The 21,681-nt window shown below is 37.9% G+C and overlaps 1 protein-coding gene across 2 annotated transcripts in view; it reads right to left on the reverse strand.

The window, feature by feature from the left end:
* The window catches only part of SLC10A7 (solute carrier family 10 member 7), a 134,915-nt gene that overhangs the window by 41,248 nt on the left and 71,986 nt on the right, over positions 1 to 21,681 (reverse strand). For both annotated transcript variants that reach the window (XM_057376317.1, XM_057376316.1), the window contains one exon: positions 3,100 to 3,135. In XM_057376317.1, the coding sequence (XP_057232300.1) occupies positions 3,100 to 3,135 (36 nt within the window). The remainder of the gene's footprint in view (positions 1 to 3,099; positions 3,136 to 21,681) is intronic.

Raw genomic sequence — 21,681 nt, forward strand, 5'->3', positions numbered from 1 at the left:
TTTGCTGCGAATATGACATAACAACTGTTAATAACCAGGGTTAAAATGAGGATGATGATATTACTGATTAACAGACCTAGGAAGAAAGATTCAATAGATTCTTACCAGGCAAAGTGTTAATCAGAGGTATCTGTGACAAAGGCACAAATTCTTGATAAAGTTTAGCTAAGCATTCTCATACAGTCTAGTATTTACATGCACAGTATTTAAGGTTTCATGAAATCAATCAGAACCTCCTAGAATGTCAATTTTGAGTAAGCTTTTCACCAAAAATTTCAAAGTAGAAATACACTTTTCAGAAATGTAACTGACAATGTTATGTTCAATACAATTCATTTAAGATTATAAATTATTTGCATTAAATGCATTATTTATTATAGCTTCAATGTGCCTTTATCAAAGTTGTTTAGACAATTTATATTTACCTTACTGAGCAATTATGAATAAAAAGGCAGTTGAGAACATTATATTCTCTGGTGCACATAGGGCAAAATATGAAYGATAACTGTTACCTCAGGTTAAACTATATAACAAAACCAAGCTAATAGATAACCATATATTTTATTTCTGGCAGCACTAACAGTGTTTTATGTACTGTATACAGGGAGACTAACAAATATGATCACTAATGCCACATAGCATTCAGACTATCACAGCACAACTCTGTGGGAGAGTTAATGCTCATGAGTACCAGATTCAAAAACTAAACTTCATTGATGACATTGACTTGAAAGGTCCATGAAYAGTATTCAGAAGCCCAGCTCAGTTATTGTTTAGGTACATGGAAGTTTTATTGTGAAACTTGAAAACTCCACCCTGTATTAATTAGGCACTAAGACTAAGTTGCATAACTAAACTGATGAAATGGTTCAGAGAAGATAACCAGGAAATTTATAGTCAGTGTTTCTCATTCCACAGTAACTCCACAGTACCACATAAAATGATCAAGCTCTGGGTTGTAAACAAGAATACAGAAATGTGTGAACTGTGTCCTTGAATTCACTATGTGYTGACCAGGCCACATGCATCAAAGAAGCTCAGAGGAAAACTAGAGAGGTTTACAAGAAAAAGAAATTTCAGCCATCCAAACCACAGACTGTCGGGATATGGGAACTGTGTCAGGGTGTGCATGTTTAGTTTGCTGTCCTAAACACCTACCACTGGATAAACTGAACCTTCAGAGAAATCAAACCTCATCTCAGCATAATGGTCAGCTGCACTGACAGGAATGCTGCTCTTCATGTATGAAACAAAAAGACATCAAGAAGTTATAAATATCTACGTACCACAAGAGAAGTCCTCAAGTTCTGGGCTTTGTGACAAAAAAACCCAGTTTTTGTAGCTCCCCTCATCCCCAGACTAGTTTGTTTATCGCTCTGATGAAAAAGCAATTCATGTGTGTATCTTCCTCAAGAAGAACAAGTCCAAGTCATGTTGCAAACCAYCTAACAATTAATGTGCATTTTACACTTCTCATACAAATGTCTCCAGGGCTGGTAGGAAGAACAGAGACATAATATGCTTTGCCTTCCTGTTTTTGCACACATCTTTAAGCATCTTKTACCACCTCTTCTGAGAAGTTACAGTAAAAACTGCAATTTATGGGACAGAATATCTTGTGTCTATAAAGACACCAAAGAAAAGATAGGCAGATCTTTACTTAACATTTCAGTTTCTGCAGAAAATACCTCTTTTCAGAGCACCAAAACTCAGTGAGGTAGAGCAGGGTGAAAGCTGCTAGTGAGCAAAAGAAAGAAGAACTGAAGTTTCGATCATTTAGAATCAAAGGCACAGGTCTCTAAATGAATGCCGGTGGAAGAAACACGTTTCATACAAGAGGGAAGAGGACTGGAAAACAGTGAGGCAGACCATCCTAAATCAACACATTCGGTGCAAGAATAACAAAACACCCAACTTTCCTTTCAAGAAAAACTTTCTTTTCCAACCCATATTAAGTTTACGGTTCCAGCTATAGCAAGAAAGCTTTGTTGGTGTGTGTCAACATACACAATATGGTCACAGCAGTTTGTGTGTAAATACAGCTACATCAATGAATTACAATTTGTTCTAGTAAAACACAAATCTTCCCACACGCTTCTACTGAGGCAGCAGCTGATGTTACAGCCACTCTCACAGTACTATTTATCCCAGTTTGCACTGCTATATTTGTATACAGCCCATATGTTRCTCAAGCATCCCTGCTATAAACAGTGCACCATTCACATGGCACTTACAAATTGTTTCAGACAAACTTCCCACTTCCCTCCTTTTCCAGTGTGCTGGCTTACAWACAAAGCCATCAGTAAGGCACACATAAAAGAAAATTTATGTCTTCCTTGAAATYCTTTAAGTGCTTCAGCCTGTATGCCCTACTCTTCACAAAGCCACAGACCTCAGCAACTTGCACCATAYCACACCATTTATGCCAACAAATCCCCAAACTCCCAGATTTCCTATCTGATAAGGGACTTAGTAAAGCAGCACCACCCACCTGCAAAAGCCTCTTCATTGTATGCTAATATCCATGCCTTTATAAAGATGAAGATAAAGCTTTGTCTTCTCCCTTTTCTTCCACCATGAAGGATCCAAGGTCCTGACTGATGGGTAACAGCTGAACTAACAGCAATGAAGCACCATCACATGTRGTGATACACAGGGGCTCCAGTAATTTGTCTTGCTAACCTCTACCACAAAAGTACCCATAGGCTCAGCTGTCCAAAAGCAAGGCTCTGTTTATCTGAATAGTGCTTTTCCAATTGTTCTCTCATCCATTTCAGATCAGTACAATCCTGTCCAGTTCCTGCAAGTGAAATTTCTCCAAGAGATTTCCTAATCAAGTTAACATTCTACCTGACTAATAGCATAAGGTTTTGCAGTTCAATAGGAAAATAACTTTTGTTCATCTTAGAATGAGGTGCAGGTTGTGTTTGCATTCATTGTAATACATTTTGATGGCCTTCCTGGAAGGCAGCTTATTTCAAATACTGAACAGAAAAATATTTTCCTTCTTGTGAAAATCAMCCAAAGTTGCATCAAATATAATGTCTAATAGGTGCATGATTACCCAGTAAGAAGACATATTAATACTGTGATACTTACAAAGAGCAAAAGCAGAAGTGGAGTTATAACAATGCCCTGGAAGGAGAAACAGAAACAGGCTGTTAGTCAGGGAAACAGAATAGTCTTTACTTTCTTACYTTACTACAAGGAAATACACAAGTATCATTAAACATCACAGAAATTAAGTAACAAGAAGCTCAACTTGGCTCTTCACTGAGTATATTCTCTAAGATTTCTATGCCAATCATTTTATAAATTACACTCAGTACAAAATACCTTTTTTTTACCTTTTTGCACCTAAGCCCGTCTGTTGTAAAAGATCASTAATATGGATCCTTTATTTAAAAAAACCCTATTAAAGTTCTCCCCTCAGTGTGCTGTATCTTAACTTCACTAAGCAGCTCCTCCTTAGGGGKAGACTTGTGATCAAGTCCCATGCCACCCAGTCCCAGGTCCTCTTGTGAGCAAAAGCCGCATCAACTGTGATGAATTAGGTGTCGTGACTGTGTAATGTAAGCAGATATTCCCCAAGGAAATGAGCTGAGATCTCAAAACTCATTTCACTTGATTAGACTTCATGTCTCACTGGTAGAAGGCAAGTCTTTCATCTAATTTAATCACACAGGACCACCTCGGCTTTCCACATCCCCCAGGCAGATGCAAGCAAAAAGATTTGTTGTCTTYACTGACAAGGAACAGGTTTTAAAGCTGATGATTGGACAAAATAGAGGATTTTAAGTTTCATGAAAGCAAATCTTAGAATGAGTTGTTTGGGTTGGGAGTTAACATGACATGCATCACTTTCATAGCTGCAAATAGCAATTCCCCATCATCCTKCCATCTGACTTCAATATTTTATTATTGCTCAATAAAATGATTCTATCATTTAATGCATGCTAATTCATAGAGCTTGCTCAGAACTTCTCTGAGCCAAGACTATTCTTCATCCAGATAGGTCACAAGGATAGCTAGTTTTTCAGCTACTCACGAACTTTATTTTTAAAGGACAAAGGTCCAAAACTTGCTCACATTTATCTAAGTGGGTGCTTATTTTATGTTTTATTTAGCTACAAGTGAAAAACAATTGAACAAAAAAAGCTAGCTGTCCACTACTTTTCATTTAACCTTGAGTAACACAGCTTTACTTCAATCTTTTGGAAGCTAATATAACAAAAAACCTTATATTACTAGTTTKGTATTTGCTTTCTGGGTCCAGAAAAACTCCCAGATACAGACAATCAGCCACAGACAGTTGCTATTGTGTTCCTAAAACATAATGGAACAAATAAATGCCACAAATTATAGCAGACAGAAAGGATCAAGGAGGCAACAGTTAAGCTGTGCAACTTGAAGGCTCTGCAGAATTTAAAAACATATTTCAAAATAAATAATACATGCCACATGTGACTGCCCCACAGCCCAGCTATCCATAATAATTTATCTTTTTGCAAATGTCACAATTGAGATAGATCATAAAAGACTAAAAAGAGAAGTAGAAGCAGTAAGAATTGCTTCAGGGAGTCACTCGCTATTTACAGGAGGTCTAGACCAAAATGCAGATAACAGATATGAAGAAATATAGGTGTTCAAGCACAGCAGCTGGAGAGGAAGAAACAAAAATTGACGAAAGGAGGGGGCACTAAAGGCTGAACTGACACTTGCAGACAGCAGAATCTGTGATGGAGAATTGACTGCAAGATCTGTGTAATGTAGGTACAACACAGCCCTTTATCASAATGGCCAAACAGCAGCTTCCAGGGACTACTGCTAAGAATACATCACCCAGACTTTCCCCTTCTTCCCCTTCCCCATCGACAATTACACTGTACACCTCAAACATTAGCAAGTGCCTGAGTACTCCCTTGGCCTCCTGTAATTTTGGGATGGCAGAACACCACTACAGCAARGTTCCACCTTGGGGCCTTTGCATGAGTGAAGAGGAGCATGGATGGAGCAGGAGGTGAAGCTCCAAAAGCACCCTGTACTCCAAATGAGCATTGAGTGCAGGGAGAGGAGCTGTCAGCTGCTGAGCACAGCCAGCTCTCATCTGAATCTGAAGGCAATCATTGATTCAGCACCATTAGTCATTTCTTATGTGCTTCACACCTCAGCATGGTTTTATATGTTACCAAAAAAAAAAAAAANAAAAAAAAAAAAAAAAAAAAAAAAAAAGCAAAGGTAAAAAACCAAACCAAAATAAAGCAACCTTCCACTTTCCTTGTTGATAAATAAAGATGGTGTCCTTCCTCCTTAGCAAGTCACAGCTCCTGTCCTAAGTATTTACTTTAGAGGCTTGCTGATATTAACACAGTGGACAAAGGCCACTGCTAATTCAAAGCTTGTGTCACAAAAGTAAATGGCACCTCTGTGACAGCAACACTTGTAATTCTCTAAGTGGAGAGGAGGACAATCCTCCTATACACCATAGATTCCTGACTGAGCATGCTGAAAATCTAGCATTCAAAAGGTCAATTTTAGCAATTTGTTACTAAATTTTGCTRTTAAACCTGGTGATCTCAGTAATCAGAAGCAGGTTTCCTGTTGCCTCACCACAGAAAGGATTTACAAGGTTGAACTTTCCTATTTGCAACACATACGCAATTCCCTGGGAAGCTGAACAATTACCTGACWGAACAGACAAGTTCATATTAAAAAATAGATGCTGTTGCTGAATCAGAGTAATCTGATGTTAATGTTTTATTTTGATAAGGAGAACCAGTTTGAAAAACCACAGGGATTACATTAAAACCAAAGGGGTTTTTCCTTCAGTCAGTAGTGCTGTGGTGGCCGTGGTGCTTTAAAGGGGCAAGATTTATTCAAGATTTATTCAAGATTTATTCAAGATTTATTCAAGAAGGGAACCTCTGTCACCCAACCAACTGATGGACCTGGAAAAGAACAAACTTGAAGGATGTAAAGCCCATTGATGTTACCTGAAAACTCTCATGTACTTTTATGTGCTAAAGCCCTTCTCTGCAGGTCCCTGCCCCAGATTTGAAGAGAGGCTTTACCCAACCGTGGTGTATCTAACAAAAGGCATTACCTTTCCCTGCACACAGCACCTTGTTTTGACACATTGCCTCTTCATTAGGAACACACTCCTCAACGTGCTCATGAGCATGTGATGCATCTCAATTCATACCTAGTAATAGAGCACTTTGAATCTAAAGCCTACTGACAGAAAATACAGGACACAGTTTACATTTTGAAGGTAAAACCTGAAGTCTGATTCACTAAGAATAAAGAAAATGTGAAGAAAAAGTTACTCCAGAGCCCAGTCCATGCTCCAGCAGAGGCTTCACAAAGATGACAATATTCTGACACTGGCTGTGTGGCTGCTTTCTAAGATTGCAATAGGCTGAGAAGCACAAAGAAAGCTAAAAATTAAAATAAATATGGCCATTTCCAAGTCCATTGGACACTGACACCATCAGAGAGGAAAAAGGAATTAAATCTGATGGCACTTTTCCCTGCCTTGCTTTCCAGGCAAGTGCTGTCAAATACATTGTGTATGGCGATAAACAGATTGGAGATTAGCACTTCCAGCAAACGCTGAGCATCTGCCCTTGAGAATGCAAGGTCATTACACAGTTTTAGCATCTTCAGARTTCTGGTGGAGTGTTAAGATTTCCGACTGCTGCCCACAATGGAGTCGAAGTTGTAAAGTGACTGCCGTTTGCTATCTGCAGAAAAACTTTCAAGAAATCCATTTACACCTCTGATGTGAAAGACTGACTGAATATATTTCAATGATTTTAGTGGAAAGCGCAGAAAAAAATCTCAGCCTGACATGAGACACCAATACAACATGGGAGTCTGAAGATTCAGATACCTGGAAACATCTCTCTACAGTAAAGATCGTGAAACCTATTTTACTTGAGAGAGTTTTAATACACATTTGTGTGTGCAAGCATTTACATAAACATACAGATTAATGGCAAGGATGTACTTGCAGATCCATCTAATTATTATTTGCCTTGATTAGATAAAGCTGCTAAGAGGTTTTCCATAGGTTGCATCCAGTACAGCATTGCTGTAGGGCAGGCATTAAGAGCTGCTCATTGTCCTAAAGAATATATAAAATCAATACATGGAATKGGTTGCCAAATCAGACAGGGAAGTCACACAATGAATTTGAAACTATGATGGTAAATCATTAAGAATGAAATTATGCAAATAGGAAGAGAAAGGTGGGCACAGATCCAGAGGGACACATGGTAGAAGACAAGTAGGGATTATTGTAATGAGGCATGAAATACATGTGAACTTTCCTTCGTTTCCTTTACCCACAAATTTCCCATGCAATTTTTCTTCATTCTTACAGGTCATCAGTAYGACACGCATGTGGCAATTTCTAGTGAGAAAAACCTTAACCAAAGTCACGTCTGATTTGTCTTAAGAACCAGGGCTAGGAAAAAAAAAGGGTTTTGGAATCAAGGTTCTGAACAAATGTGTATTTTCTGAAATCAATTACCTACTTGTGCTTAATGCTACCAATATTCTTGAATGCTTCATCAGAGCAGGATACAAAAAAGCAAAAGTTTAAGCAGCATTATGTTATAAGCTCAACAAAGATCGGTAAAATTACTGGGTAGCATTTCCATGTTACTGGTAGGGTAAGGTGTGAGAAAAAAACCCTTATGAATGCTGGATAATTTCATCAGAAGACAAGCATAAATGAGAACTGAAACTCAGTCTTCATCTGTGTACAGCAGTATTTCTCATATGACTTTATTTCAAGAGTTGCTGGCACTTTTTGGAGAAGAAAAATCAACCAAAAAAAAGATTAGCTCAGCTGGTTAGTATATGGTGTTAACAACATTAAAAAACCCGAGCCTGCACAACCCATGTCACAATCAAACAAAAAATTAAACAAACAAAACTGGAGTTTTTATGATTACAATATAAGAAAGAAACTTTATCTCAAAATATGCATTATTTCTTTTGTTTTTTGTTTCCTTTATTTTGTGCTTGAAAGTAAGTTTTCAAATTTCTTTGTTCTTTGTTTTAGTTTTAACAAGTTTGCAGACAACTTTATAATGTTTTACATTTTAAAAATAGAAACCTGCTTCCAGAAAAGTGTTTCTAGGTGCAAATTAGGCATGTTTGTGACCAACAGGACAGCTAGCACCAAAGTTCTGACAGAATACAGATGTTSTCAAAAAATCTGRTKCCATCACCAAAGAAAGTGAGYAYTTCTGAWGGTCCAAAAGATTGTTCAGTGTTTTCACRAACATGAYAGAGATTGTAAAGATCATGGYAGCACTCAGAGCCAACTCTCAGTCTACTCAAATGAAGGAGCTCAAGAGTCTCACTATCCTCACCCTCAGACTGGTCACAGCCCCACAATTCCACTTCGCAGCATCACCCCTGAGTAAACACATTGTTTRTTATCTGTGATACCACATTATTCATCATCTTGAATAAACTGATTAAAATTATATTTCCATGTCAAACTGCTTGGCAGTAATCTTCACTTTAGGCATCACATATAGAATGATTCTTTCTGCTGAAACACAGCTTCCATCAAAATTCTCAGAAATTAGCTGCCTTCTCTCTTTTTCCACCTGTCCACACGTAACTTTAGAACTACGCAGCACCTCTTGACAGACACCACAGCACAAGACAAAACCCCTTATGGCAAATACACACACTTGGTTTTCCAAACCAGAAGGGCAAATCCCACAAGGAGTCAGGTTGGGACTGGGCAAGTTCTTGTGAAAGCAGCAGTAGGCTCTGAATGCTGAAGGGCCATAAAAGAAAAGGGCTGACACAGGGGTGCAGAGGCAACGGCGAATTTTACATATCTTCATTTTCAAGTACATGCTTGAACATGACTACTTCAAGTTTGCAACTGAAATTGYTTCAAAAACACTTCAGTGCCTAAATGTTTGGATCCAGTGGCTGCCAGARCCTCCTTGAGACAAGTTTTTTTATGGGTTTTTTAAACAACTTACAATATTTTGGTAAGCAGGGCTATACAAACTATGCTGTTCATTTAACCTACTTAAAGATTATTTTCTATTGATTAAGATGGTGAAATTTATTTCCACATTAAAACATGTTTCCCCCATTTCTAACTTTGTGTCCACGTAAATGACCTAAACGTTTGGTTTTATCTCGGTTTGGTTTTGCAATCTTGTTGATTAGATTAGCACTTTCTCATATTCTTGTRATTTCAGTCATTTCCCCAAATACAACTTGTGTCTCTGTGTTGCTCCCCCATGGAAAACACAGAAGCTCCTGGTGTCAGATAATTTCTTGCCTTTTGTTTTCCAATTCAATTATTTTCAAAATAATTTCAAGCGTAAAACCCCTATTATACATCCCTCTTCTGTCAGCTACTCTAATGGCATTGTTGGTTCTGAGAAGGTTCATACAACTGCAATTATTGAAAATAAAATATGTAATTTAGCTCTTYATGTTGTGTTTTATATGAAAGGACTGTTCTGAAAGCTGGGGAGAACAAAGGCTCATGAATTGATGCTTTTTAGGATGCTAAATACACCCATCCTCCCCAAAATAAATAGTAGGAAAATCTGAAAAGAGATTTAAAGGAGTATGAATTTCACATATTTTTGTCAAATGGATTAAATATTGTACCACATCAAGATAACACGAAAATACAATTCTACATAAACCTACTTCAACTATAATTATAAATAAACTCCATGACAATAACTGTAACTGATCCAATTAGGCCAATATTGGATTTTAATAACAAAACAGTGAAATTASAAACATTATGTCAAAATGGCTTTTGATTTATCAGTGGGGGCAAAATAAACCAGATTTCATATCCACTGTGAGATTATGCAGAGGGCTTTGTGAGTTGTTCCAGACGATGTACCACCTTTCTATTAATCTAGAGGCCCATAATATGGGAAGGGACACTAAGTTTAAAAACAAAAGAAAAATTAGATCATATTAAAAAGCTTACCAGCATCAGAAAACAGTAGAAATCAAAAGCATTTCCGCTATTTATTAATAATTACKATTTGCAGATGTTCCTCTTGCATACATTATATGCAAGCACAAAAAATGGAATTAAAAGGAATGTGAGCAGCCAGAATTCAGCTCTTTCAACAAAATAGATCAGACACAAGAAATACAGTGATCTGAACTACCAGCAGAAACAGCACCACATTTGCCACAGACAAAATATAAAGAATAAAACAAAAAGGAGAGAGCATTTTGTTCAGTAAGATTGAGGAGTGAGTTTCTGGTATCAGAKTGAGAGTTAAGACAAGAATTAGAAGAGTATTTTAGAAAGAAAAACTAGACATAAGCCCAGTTTGTTGGCTTTCCCAGCAGAGGGCATCTTCAACACATTAGAAATTTTCTTCTTACACAGCAACAGAATAGTTCAGAACACAGCAGTAAGAACCCTGAAGTTTTAAAGCAACTATGAAAACTTTTTGGTGCTTTGCAGGTGACACAGGAGTAACACCTGGAATRATGCACAAAATACAACCCAAGTGTCAATCTGAGCTGGAAATGAGTGCTTCCATGAAACATGAAGAAACCATCAGTTAGCTGGGAGCTAGCTGACAATGTGTGGAATATCCCACAACATATAGGATCCCAGGTGCTCCTTCTGGCCACACTTCCAAGTGCTGCAAACTCTCTGCAGCACTCTGCTGCTCTGTGCATGACCGAGGAGATTGCAGTGGGCTCATGAATCTGGAACAGCATCAAGCCATATCCACCACGCTTGGAATACCTTCCTGCAACTTTTTGTTGCCTCTCTCTTGTGCAACACATCCAAYTCAGCTGTCTTGTTGCCATCCTCAGTGTGTGTTCAAGGATACTGTCAAGCCTGCTGGAGCTACATTTTCCCCTTCCCATTTCCTCTTCAGATGCTTTTGCTGACCATCACTCCTGGCCTCAAGCCCTTCTTCCTCTCCTTTATCTTCCACCTCAATTAAGCCTTTTTAAACTTCCTCCTAAGCAAATACTTTTCCTAGCTCCAGCTCATTAAACCACTGTTTGTTCCTATTCAGAYTTATTTCTCATTGGGTGTCAGCAGAGAACAAGATCACTATGGTTCTGTATGTCAGGATAGAGGTTTATACACTGGCACTAAGTGAGCCTTSACAGCAGGACACATTAAAGCAAGAAAGAAACTTTTCATCATCCACACATCCTCARTCTTTCCAGAGTAACCCCCTTGTCTTTGCAAAAATCACTTGGACACAAAACTCGTAATTTCTACAGCTGCAAGCAGCTTCCACACCGTGTGGGCATGTCCTCAGTGGGACTGAGGAAGAAAGGCACAGAGCTTGTAGGATTAGTGTGTCTGTAGGGGTAAGCACAGCCCTTCATTTAAAAAGGGTTTAACGAACAAAAAGGATACATTAAACGTAAATACATACGTTGAGGGGTACATTAAATGCAAGGTATATTACGGYTGTGTTAAGGATGCACCCCAATTTTTCCTTTGTTTTGTGCACAGAAAATAGAAACAATGTAGCAGTAACACGTTTCCCAAGCAAAGTTAATTTCCTACCTTTTTTTTAAGTCTGTTTTCTGGAAGAAAAGCGTTTAAAAGAATCTAAATTTCCCCTGTATTTGGATCTGTACCAAGTCACAGGSAAATCCTAATTTAAATTACTAAGAAGCCATTCCCAGCAAAGCGTGCCAGCCCCAGCACTTCTGCTCCCACAAAGCCATGTGGCACTAGGACAGGAYGGCACTAGATGGTGCTGTGGGACCTTCCAGGGAGAACAATCTCCTCATAAAATAGAAGTTACTGTATTGTTCAATTAGCCAGGTAGTTGATTCTGAATTTTGAGACACGTTAAAGAGTGCTAAGTCCCAACAAAAGAAACCAGAACCACAGACATGGAAGGAATACACGAAGTAAATGTTCTGCTTTGAGCGACACTGTCTTCTGAGTAGCTACATGCCCCTCTTCCTCTGGAATGGCTTCTTGCCTCTCCTTCCCAAAGGAAAAGGATGCAGTTTTTACACTCTATACCAGCCTTACTTTAAAGGGGTTCTATATGTAAAACAGAATTTAAATAGTCTCAATTCAGAGCTCCAACAGGCAAGGTCCCCACAAGACTTTTCTATCTTTCTGTGGGACTGGACCTAACCCCCCTCTAGGAGMCACAATTTTATTCCAGTCCATATTTTAAAATTATTTTGACACAATAAGCTTTGAATTAACTGAACTTTGAGTGAACTAACCTGTGAATTGACTTTTCCTGCCATGATAATCATTGTGTGAAAGAAAACTGAAGCATAAAAGAAATATTATAGAAACCTGAGAGAAAAGTGATGGCAAATTCTACAGAAAGGAGCAGTTAAAAGCAGTTACTAAAATTGATTCTACTTATTTCTTTCTATAGCTTTCCATGTAACTGAAAACTATTCAAGTAGAACAGGTTCTGCATAAAGACACCACCRACATATGAACCAAAGCACATTTTGCTAACATAAACACAATGTTTAAATAAACTCTGATCTCCTTCATTCTTCTTCAAGCCGAGAACCTCRAACAGTGCAAGTATAAATACTGTACAACCCCTCTTTGACAAATGCAAGAAAATAAAAACTTTATTTAATGGGCAGGAATGYTGTGCCAATAAAAAACCTATAAGGATTAATTATGCATTAGTAGTAGTAAAATAATTTCTTAGCATTTTAAAGGTCTCTTGGTGACCTGCTATTTAGAAATACCACCTAAAACACATCACTAAAGTGCTGGCACAATTCTCCCACTCWCCTAAAATGTGGGTTTTATCTGTGGTATCCACAAAATGAGACACTCTCCCCCTCACCCCAAATAAACTGACAGCAGAGTTTATCTGTAATTGTTGTTATAAATTAGACAGGTTACACTGGCTTTACAGAAAAATGTCTCATGAGACGAAGTGCTACCTGCACCCTGMAAGGTAAGAAATGCCCTCCAAATCCCTCAGGATCCTCTTCAAGATCATTCTCAAGTCTGCTGGAAAGTTAAGCTATTAGCAATTAGTTTGTCAGCTCACTCATACATCCTTTTTTTTTAATCTTTAGTCTAAGTGGCCTGAATTGTTTTAGTAAAATTACAACAAAGCTTATTCAGTCTGTTTCCCCTGTTATTCTCAGGTAGGATTTCCACTCAGCACTGAGGATTTCCAAAGGCAAACCCAACCAAAATGCACACAAGCCCATGCAATGCACACAAACCCCCAAACCCAGCCCCCAATATGGTAATCTATATTGCCTGTGTTCTGTGCTGCCTGCCTGGCCCCAAGTCATCAATAATGAATAGAAATGTACAGCTACAGCAGTAGCCTGTGTCATGGGCTTGTCAGGGATTYTTGAAAAGGAACAAAAACACAGGTTTGCCATTTGATTGTGTCTTCTTTTGCGAGTGCAGGAAGAGCAAAGCAAAGTGGTATTTAAAAAGGGGTAATGATTAATCCTTTTTGTATGAAATGAACAGCTTCTTCAACCATACAGATTAGAAAACTATTTGCTWGCAATGTAACCAGAATTCTCCTAGGCCTGAGAATTCAACAATAACGTTAATTCTGGCTACAGGGAGGAAAAGTTTTTTCTATTTTAAGATAATGAATACGTACTCAAGAGGAGTCAAATTCCATAGTTTACATAGAGGGAGAAAGGACTTCTTTTCCTCAGAATCCAGCAAATTCAGTATCAAATAGATTTTGCTCTTGAAGAAGAAACGTAATGCATGCAAACACATACACACAGTCAGTGAAAGCAGTGGCATCATTAAAAAATAGGCAGATTGTCATAAATGGGCTAGACAACATTCAGGAAAAAAAGGTGGTATTTGTACTTATTATTTCTTTTCAATGTTCCCAAAAACACTTCTACAGACATTGACTGTAGTCTTACAGGAGTGATTATCTCACATTTTACTAACAGAACACACCAGCTGGTACACTACCAATCCACCCCCTGGGAAGGGTGGCTGGCAGACTACAAAATGTCTACAGGACACACACAAACTAAACTGATTGAAAACCAGGCATAAACCTCAAACATTCTTGCTTTCCACATCTGCATAAATTCCAGAAAAAGTCCTGCATTAATATATTTAATTAATAAAGATATTAACTTCCACAGTAACTCCTGTAATAGATGGGTAGATATTCTCCACTTTGGAAGACCCAACTGAAGACGCACCTTGTTTTCAAAAAACCTGGAACTAGACAACCTGAGATCATTTATACAAGAAATTAAACTATATAAGCATGAACTTCCCACTTGGCATCGAAAGCAAGACACCTCATTTCAAATTACATTGCCAAGCCTTCTYTTCTAGAAGCCAGTAACAAATAAAAGCACATGATTTAAACACAGCTGGGCAAAATCTTCAGAAAGTAGCAATCAATAACACAGTTTAACCAGCCTACACTGTGTTCTGACCTAACATTATCTTGTGATAACTGTTTTTAATGGTTAGAGTGGGATATTATAGTGTTCAGCTGAGCTCAAGTGTGCATAAATCGCTGAATGGTCATGAGTTGAATATGTTATTAATGACTGTGAATAAGGAAAAAGGACCATAAACCACCTTTCTGTGGCAGATAATAAAATAACTGCCTCAAAATCATAAGTACACACTCTAGCAGACTAAGGTTAAAAAAACTCCAATCTACAGAAATATGATTCTGTTTAAACTAACTGATTAAATTGAGAWCATTTACTTACAAGAGAAATTTTATCCTATTCAAAGAATTCCAAAATTATTTCATCTCAAAAAAAGTTACTTCTCAATTCTAACTCCAAATAYACTTCAGCATGGCTACACTGATTAYCTTTCATTTTGCAAATTCTACAGTCAGTAAAGAGTTCTTTTCTCCTATTGATCTATTTTTGTGGTTTTGCAAATGCTCAGATACCCTTCCTCTAGCCTAGTGCCCAAACACAGGGTTGGCAGCACAAAACTTCTGCCTTGTTGAGGATATTCCCACAGAGCAGACAATCTACTCAGCACACATTTTAATGGGCTAAATGTGCACATCTGCAACAAAAAAATGCAGGGGGTTCTCATATGTAGTAGAATGGGCCAAAACCTCATTCTTGTTATCAATGCCATATGACTCTTGGAGTATCTTGTAAATTTTTTTTAAATCCATCTGTTTCAAAAGTTATTTTTTTATGTGTTATTCACTAGATACAGATTTCACATTCAAGACAAAAAACCCGTGCAATTCCTCAGTATCATTCTATTGCTCAAATCACAGTGGAAGRGTAAAAACCCAAGCATCCTAAAGAACTGCTTAAAAAACCCACAAAAACCCCAAACAAAAACAACAAACAGGAAAGAAAAAAAAAAAAGGAACGGGGCAGCAAACTAAATTTGGCTTTGTCCTTCAGTTTCCTGTATGAGTGGTGCTGCTCCAACTTGCCATCAGAAGGAAACTGCTTTTCCCCTGTCTGATATGAATGTTGGTTGTGCATTTAAATCATCTGCCCCGAAATGTGGGTCTTTGATTCAGTAACATAACAGAGTATTTCCAGAGGGGGAAGATTGTTTCTGAAAACAAAACAGTCCTAGAGACTGTCTACGCAGGGAAGAGAGCTGGTATGTGAGACTGGAACCAAAGCAAGAGAAAATATTTCCCTCACAGCCCCCACAATAAAGGCTTTTTTTCATTTCAGCTCTTAAGAGCTCAAATGGCAAGACAGTGTTAAGTTGGAAGGTGYCACTATTTTACAGGAGGTAAAAAAAGAAAACAATTAAAAGATGTTATTCAAGATTTCCAGCTTCCTCCTCTTAGAGCAAGAGTCTTCAGTCTACTTAGTCCTCAGGAAACCACAGCTCCAGAGGTGGCTCCTTTGGGACTCCTTCTCAGGCTTTGCYTCATCTCTTCCCAAAGAACCACTGCCAAGGCTGGAAGTTCACAGTATGGGATTAGACCATTTGTGCACTTGAATTTATGACAGCTTCARTCCTCTGGATCCAGAATAATTCTCATTCCACAAGTAGAATATATTCATTTTAAAAGTGAAATTCTTTGTAATTACTCAGTTAGATGACATGCCACACACATTCACAGAGCCTCATTAGCTGAAGGGACAAAACATATCCCTAAGGCTTTCGATTTTCATTGAGCATTTCTAGGATTTTCTAACCAACCAGAGTTTTGTTTATGCCTGTTCTGTGTGCCTAACACTTTTCATAAACTGTTTCAGCTGGTGGGCAGTAGACAGGACTTCTCCACAGAAGCTGCAGAACAACTGAATCACCTGCTATCCATCCCTATCCTGAACAGGGGAATTGCAGAGAGAGCAGCAAGATTTAACTCATCTGAACATTGAGAGCTGATATGATTTTCAAAGCCATTCTCAGATGTACTGTTTGCCTCATTGATCTAACATAAATCACTGATATGCAACCTAATAATCAGCATTACACATCATTGCACTCTACCACTGTGAAAATCACAAAACCAACTCATCACCCAGTTCAATATTACTGCTTAATAACTAATAGTTACCCATTACAGGGCAATTTCAATATCCAGAACATGGAAGGGTTAAATACCAGTTCCACTCGAAAATGAGAAATATAGCACTTCCTGTCAGCCTAGGTGTGAAAAGTATGTTTCTTCAGAGAGCAGATMTTTACCCATCAGTTTACTCATTACCAGTTTATTATTAGCCCTTTTAACTGTAATTTCCACATGAAAAAGACACAGTTTAACTTCTTTTTTTCCCCTGAAATTTTACTGCCTATTCTGACACAGGTGCCAGAGAAAAAAAAAATTGTTTTGGCTATTTTCAATTACACAGAATTATTGCATTTCTTTTCCAAAGCAGCTTCCTTTCAGCAAATGCATGCAATACAGGTTTGCACACCACCACAACAGGCAAATCAAGGCTCTATTACTAAAGRCTACAATGTCATCACCCCTCCCCTTTCTGGATCAGACAAAAAGGGCATCAGCCTACCTCATAAACAGAGCAAAAATAACAATTCTGTAGGTGAAAACTAACAATAACTTGGGATGGTTGTTCCCAAGCTGCAAACTATCCAAAACCATAGTTTTTTTTGTTTCTTTTTTTTAATTACACTGTTTTACTGAGAAGGTACATGAAGTAAAGAGTTGAAAGATTGCTTGCCAGATGCCTACCAGATCTTTATATATGCACACTCACAAAAGATAAAACTGCTGAGTTTTTATATATCTTATATAAGAGGGGATTTAAAATGTAAATATTATACTTAAATTAGCATTTCTGTTTTACCTACAATCAAAAGCCTCTAACATCACAAATCATGGCAACRAGGTGGCCTAGCAACCCAGACAGACAGACACAGGAAGTTCAGTCAGTCAGTAATAAAAAGCTTTGGCTGTCTGGCTTCAGGGAGAAGCAAATTGCTTGGATGATCACTTCAGTACTCTACTAGGTGATGCACTATTTTATTCTTTCTGATAGCTGCAGTTTAAAAGAAGTCAGAACAGGAAAATGTGCATGTAAAGGCTGAGCAAAGATGTGGACTGAAGCTTTATTTTGTTTTGTTTCAGAKTCACACTTTTGATAGAGCCTGGGGAGCCAGCAAGAGAAGAAAGGAAACTGTCCCCAGCGCCTGACAATAACAAAAGTGAAAACAGCTGCTTAAGTTGCAAGCTACCTGCACAGCGGCTCTAGGAGCAAGGGGCTCTGCTGGGGGGTGRCAGCCTTTGCAGTGTTAGCAGGTGTCCCTGCAGCAGACTTGCAGCAAAACACAACATACTTATCAAGCCAGGGTCATAATTTAATTTCTTATCATGATTCACAGAAAATACGCTGYCATTCCACTCACCAGCATATCTTCATCTGAATTTACCCTGTGATAAATTTATGGTGCTGCTTGTGATGGACCCAAGCCTTGACCATGCTGCTGAGCATTTAGAGTTCCTCCCAAAGAAAGGAGGCATTCTGTTTTAAAATTTGTTTGTTTTAAAAAAGAGGTGTTTTCAGAGCTGAGGATTGTTTCTCCATCCTTCCTCACTCTAAATTACATCTAGACAGTAACAGTGCTAAACTCTATGCTAATGAGAAGCTTTAAATTCTTCTGTCGACTGATTTTTCCCTTCCCTAGTCTTCTTGAGGCTCATTCCTTTCTGTTCWTYYCTTTCTTTCTCATCTCTTCTCAAAATCCTTTCCAAAAAGATTAGAAGTATAATCCTTCAAGGAGCTGAYTTCCAAGTGTACCTAACATTTAAATCTACACCCGGCAGGGCACAGAGGCATTCTGCAGGTTTTATCATATATATATATTTTTTAAGAACTTTTACTTAACGATGAGACCAAGAAACACCTTCTAACTCCATTACTCCAAATTGACAAAACTCCCATCTCCCAACATTAGCTTAYCTTCAGTCTCTCACAACTACTGGCAACTTGCTCAGACAATTGGCAAATAAATCTGATTTGGTCATTTATCCAGCAAGCAGTGAGTGTCATGATGAACATTTCCAGATTTGACAAGTAATTGCTGCATTAAATACCATAAGAGTTCATTTCTCAGAAGCTGATGGCCCATCCACAGAATTTGTATTATTTGCAGCAATAACCATTCTGGATAAGTGACTATTCTTTTCCAATGGTAATAGCATCTGCTTACATAAAGGGGTATTTTTGGCACATTCTCAAGGTCTTCTTTYTTTTATCCTGCTGTCAGAACTCTGATCAGGTATGCAGTGCACCTAAGTGGTCCTGCAACTCCAGGTAATTAGCCTTTCCACTAATCAGAGAGCATCTCTCATTGCTGCAAACACACAAGGCACTGATTGTTCTTTAACCATCAGGTTTCCTTAGCYCATTTCTCAAAGAACTGACTCAACACTGGTTACTCTGAACCACTCTTTCAATGCACACCATTTAGAGCTTTCCAAATAAAATCATTTCTGAGCATTTTGCTGGAAGCTGAATTTAAAGACATGAATTATCGATGTTTCAGCTAAAATGTATCCCTGATCTTTCCCTTTTCTCCAAACAGTTAAGAAAATAAAAGCTTACAGTAAGTTTCTGTGTGACCATCTTCACATGTCTTTATGCTTGAAAAACTGACCACCTTAGGTAAAAACTAATTTACACCCGTGATTTATTAAGATAAGAAACTTGTGTTTAGAAGGAAAAAGGCTGCAGTAAGWGTCTATGGTCTGACAAATGGCAAAAAATACAGCTGATTTAACAAATGAGTGCTCAATCAATGATGCACTGAGGCACATGACAAAGGGAAGTCAAAATCCATTACATTCAAGAACCTCCTTTAAATTCCACTTCAGTGCACTGACCCTGTTGCTCAATGCTAAAGACTTTACAAGGTTTTCGGAAACATTTAGAGAAGCTTTTGTTTTGGCATTCACTCAGCTGCACCTCACAATTAACACYGCCAGACTCCTCTCTAATCAATTATTCATTAAGATTACGAGCATATCTTTTGAGCGCCTTAACTCCACATCAGAAGTGTTCGAGGGATGATACATCCATGTGTACTTTGCAGAATAAAAGGCAGACTCTAAGCAGGTTTTAACGTTAAATGAGAACAAGGCTAAAAGAAGCGAAATCAACACTTTTAGTCAAAGTTGAGCTTCAGGCGAGCTGCAGGCAGTGCACAGCGTGAGAGAATTTGGCTCCAGAAAGTGCCCATGTGTTGACAGCTGAATACGAGTTTGAAGGCTTAATGGTAAGAAATGTTCCGTCAGTGGTAATGTTACACTTTACTTACTCAGTTAACTGCTCATCTTCTCCAGCCCTGACAGCTGATGACACAAACCCCACTCAATTCAAGTTTTACCAGTTGCTATATAAACATGTTTATTGTGGTTCCCATGGCTAGTATTTTTTCCAGTCAAATAAAAAAAAGCAGGAGATAGTTTTCAGGAAATAACTATCAAACACAACTGTGCTGRGAAACTAAAAATGCAAAAAATTCTGAAAAGCTACTCAAATGATATGAAAAAAATACAAATTAATTTGAGCTTATTTATACAACTATATTATGTGCAAAATAAATAATTGGCAATTAATATTATGGTAGAACCTACTCTATTAAACAAAATATGTTGGTGGGGAAGATATTTGACCACTTCACATAATTTAAGCATATAGGTTAGGAAGGTTTTGTATTTAAAGCCAATGAAGGATCTAACTTTGGCTCTGAACTTAGAAGGTATAAATCAGAAAAAACCCTTGATCACAGAATCTTTAAATGTGATCTTCAGGATCACATTGTCAAGTTGAAGTTACAAAGTCCTAGTTTGTATCCACCTGTTTTACCTGGGTCAGAATGAACAGCCAGCTACAAGTCTAGGCAAGATGAGCCTAGAGTTACCTGAGTATTTGCATTTTCTAAACATTACAACATGAGTAAAGTCTAAAAAAACCCTAAAAAACCCCATCCCCCCCCCAAAAAAAACAAATCCCAAATCCAACAAACAAAACAAAAACAAACAAAAAAAAATTACCAAAGACAAGCAAATCATAGAGCTATAAGTACTCAAGTGTTCATGGTACTATCAGAGCAGAATTGGGTTTTCTGAATCTGACAAAATATTTGATAAAATATCAGAATCTCTCTAAGTGTGATCAAGTCTGTAGCTGCCAAATAAAATGTCAGTGAAATGCCAAGGTGCTTAATACTCCTCTATTTTGCATGCCCATAAGCTGCTGCCCTCTTGACTGAGAACAGAAGTGCTGTGTTTACTTTCTACACATGGTGATAAGCACTTGTCTCACCAGGTAATTTACCGAAGAGTGGATATCAAGCTCTAGAAACTGATCTTTCATTACAGAAATAATAAWAAAAAACCCAAATMATCAGCTGTTGGAAGCAAGAGCCAAGCAATGCCTTTGAAYACCTGCAACAGATCCAAGCACTTCAAAATGAAGTGAAATCATGCTCATCATGACCACACCTTGCTCCTTAGATTATTGAGCGACTCAGATGCTTAACTCCCACCAGCAGAAGTGTTTTAAGCTACTCTATTCACCAAGGACAGAGGGAGGTGCCTAGAACATTTCAAACAAACAAAAACAGAACAAGGAGCTTAGATGTGAAACTCCCATTGAAATCAAATGATGTACTTTGGAAAGTTTTACCTACCTATAATTTGCAATGCATGCAAAAAGATAAAGCATACTTTAACAGATGACTGTRTTTCCAAAATAATATTACCTCACATAGATATCTGCAAAAAGTCTCAGTGTATCAAGAAGTATGATTGAAATCTTGACAGCAAAAGRACTTAGTATTATCAGGTCAGCATTACTGTACCCAAGCCAGCAACAAAGAGATTTAAATKGGCCTTGGAAGAAGTCTATCAAAAGGTATGAATTCACTGTACAAAATACCAGCTTTTAACATGTCTTTTGTTCCTGTTCCACTTCCAGTGATTTCATGGAATTTGGTTATTCAGAAATAATTGTTTCAAGCAGAAATAAAATAATATGGTATCTCCCAGCAAATAGACTGGTATTTCAAGTGAGGTACAGTCTAAATCCTTCAATGATTTCCTCTGCTATCCTGATTTGTTCTYTTTGTTCAGAAGTAGCACTTGCATAAGTTATCACTGCTTTTCCACGAGAAAAGAATCATTTAGATTCATATGTAAATTCCATGTTCCTTCATGGATCTTCACAGCAATGCATGACAAACTGCAT

The sequence above is a fragment of the Malurus melanocephalus genome, unplaced genomic scaffold (assembly GCF_030028575.1).
Source record: "Malurus melanocephalus ecotype Western Australia unplaced genomic scaffold, MMel_1.1 scaffold_277, whole genome shotgun sequence".
In the NCBI taxonomy this organism is placed as follows: domain Eukaryota; kingdom Metazoa; phylum Chordata; class Aves; order Passeriformes; family Maluridae; genus Malurus; species Malurus melanocephalus.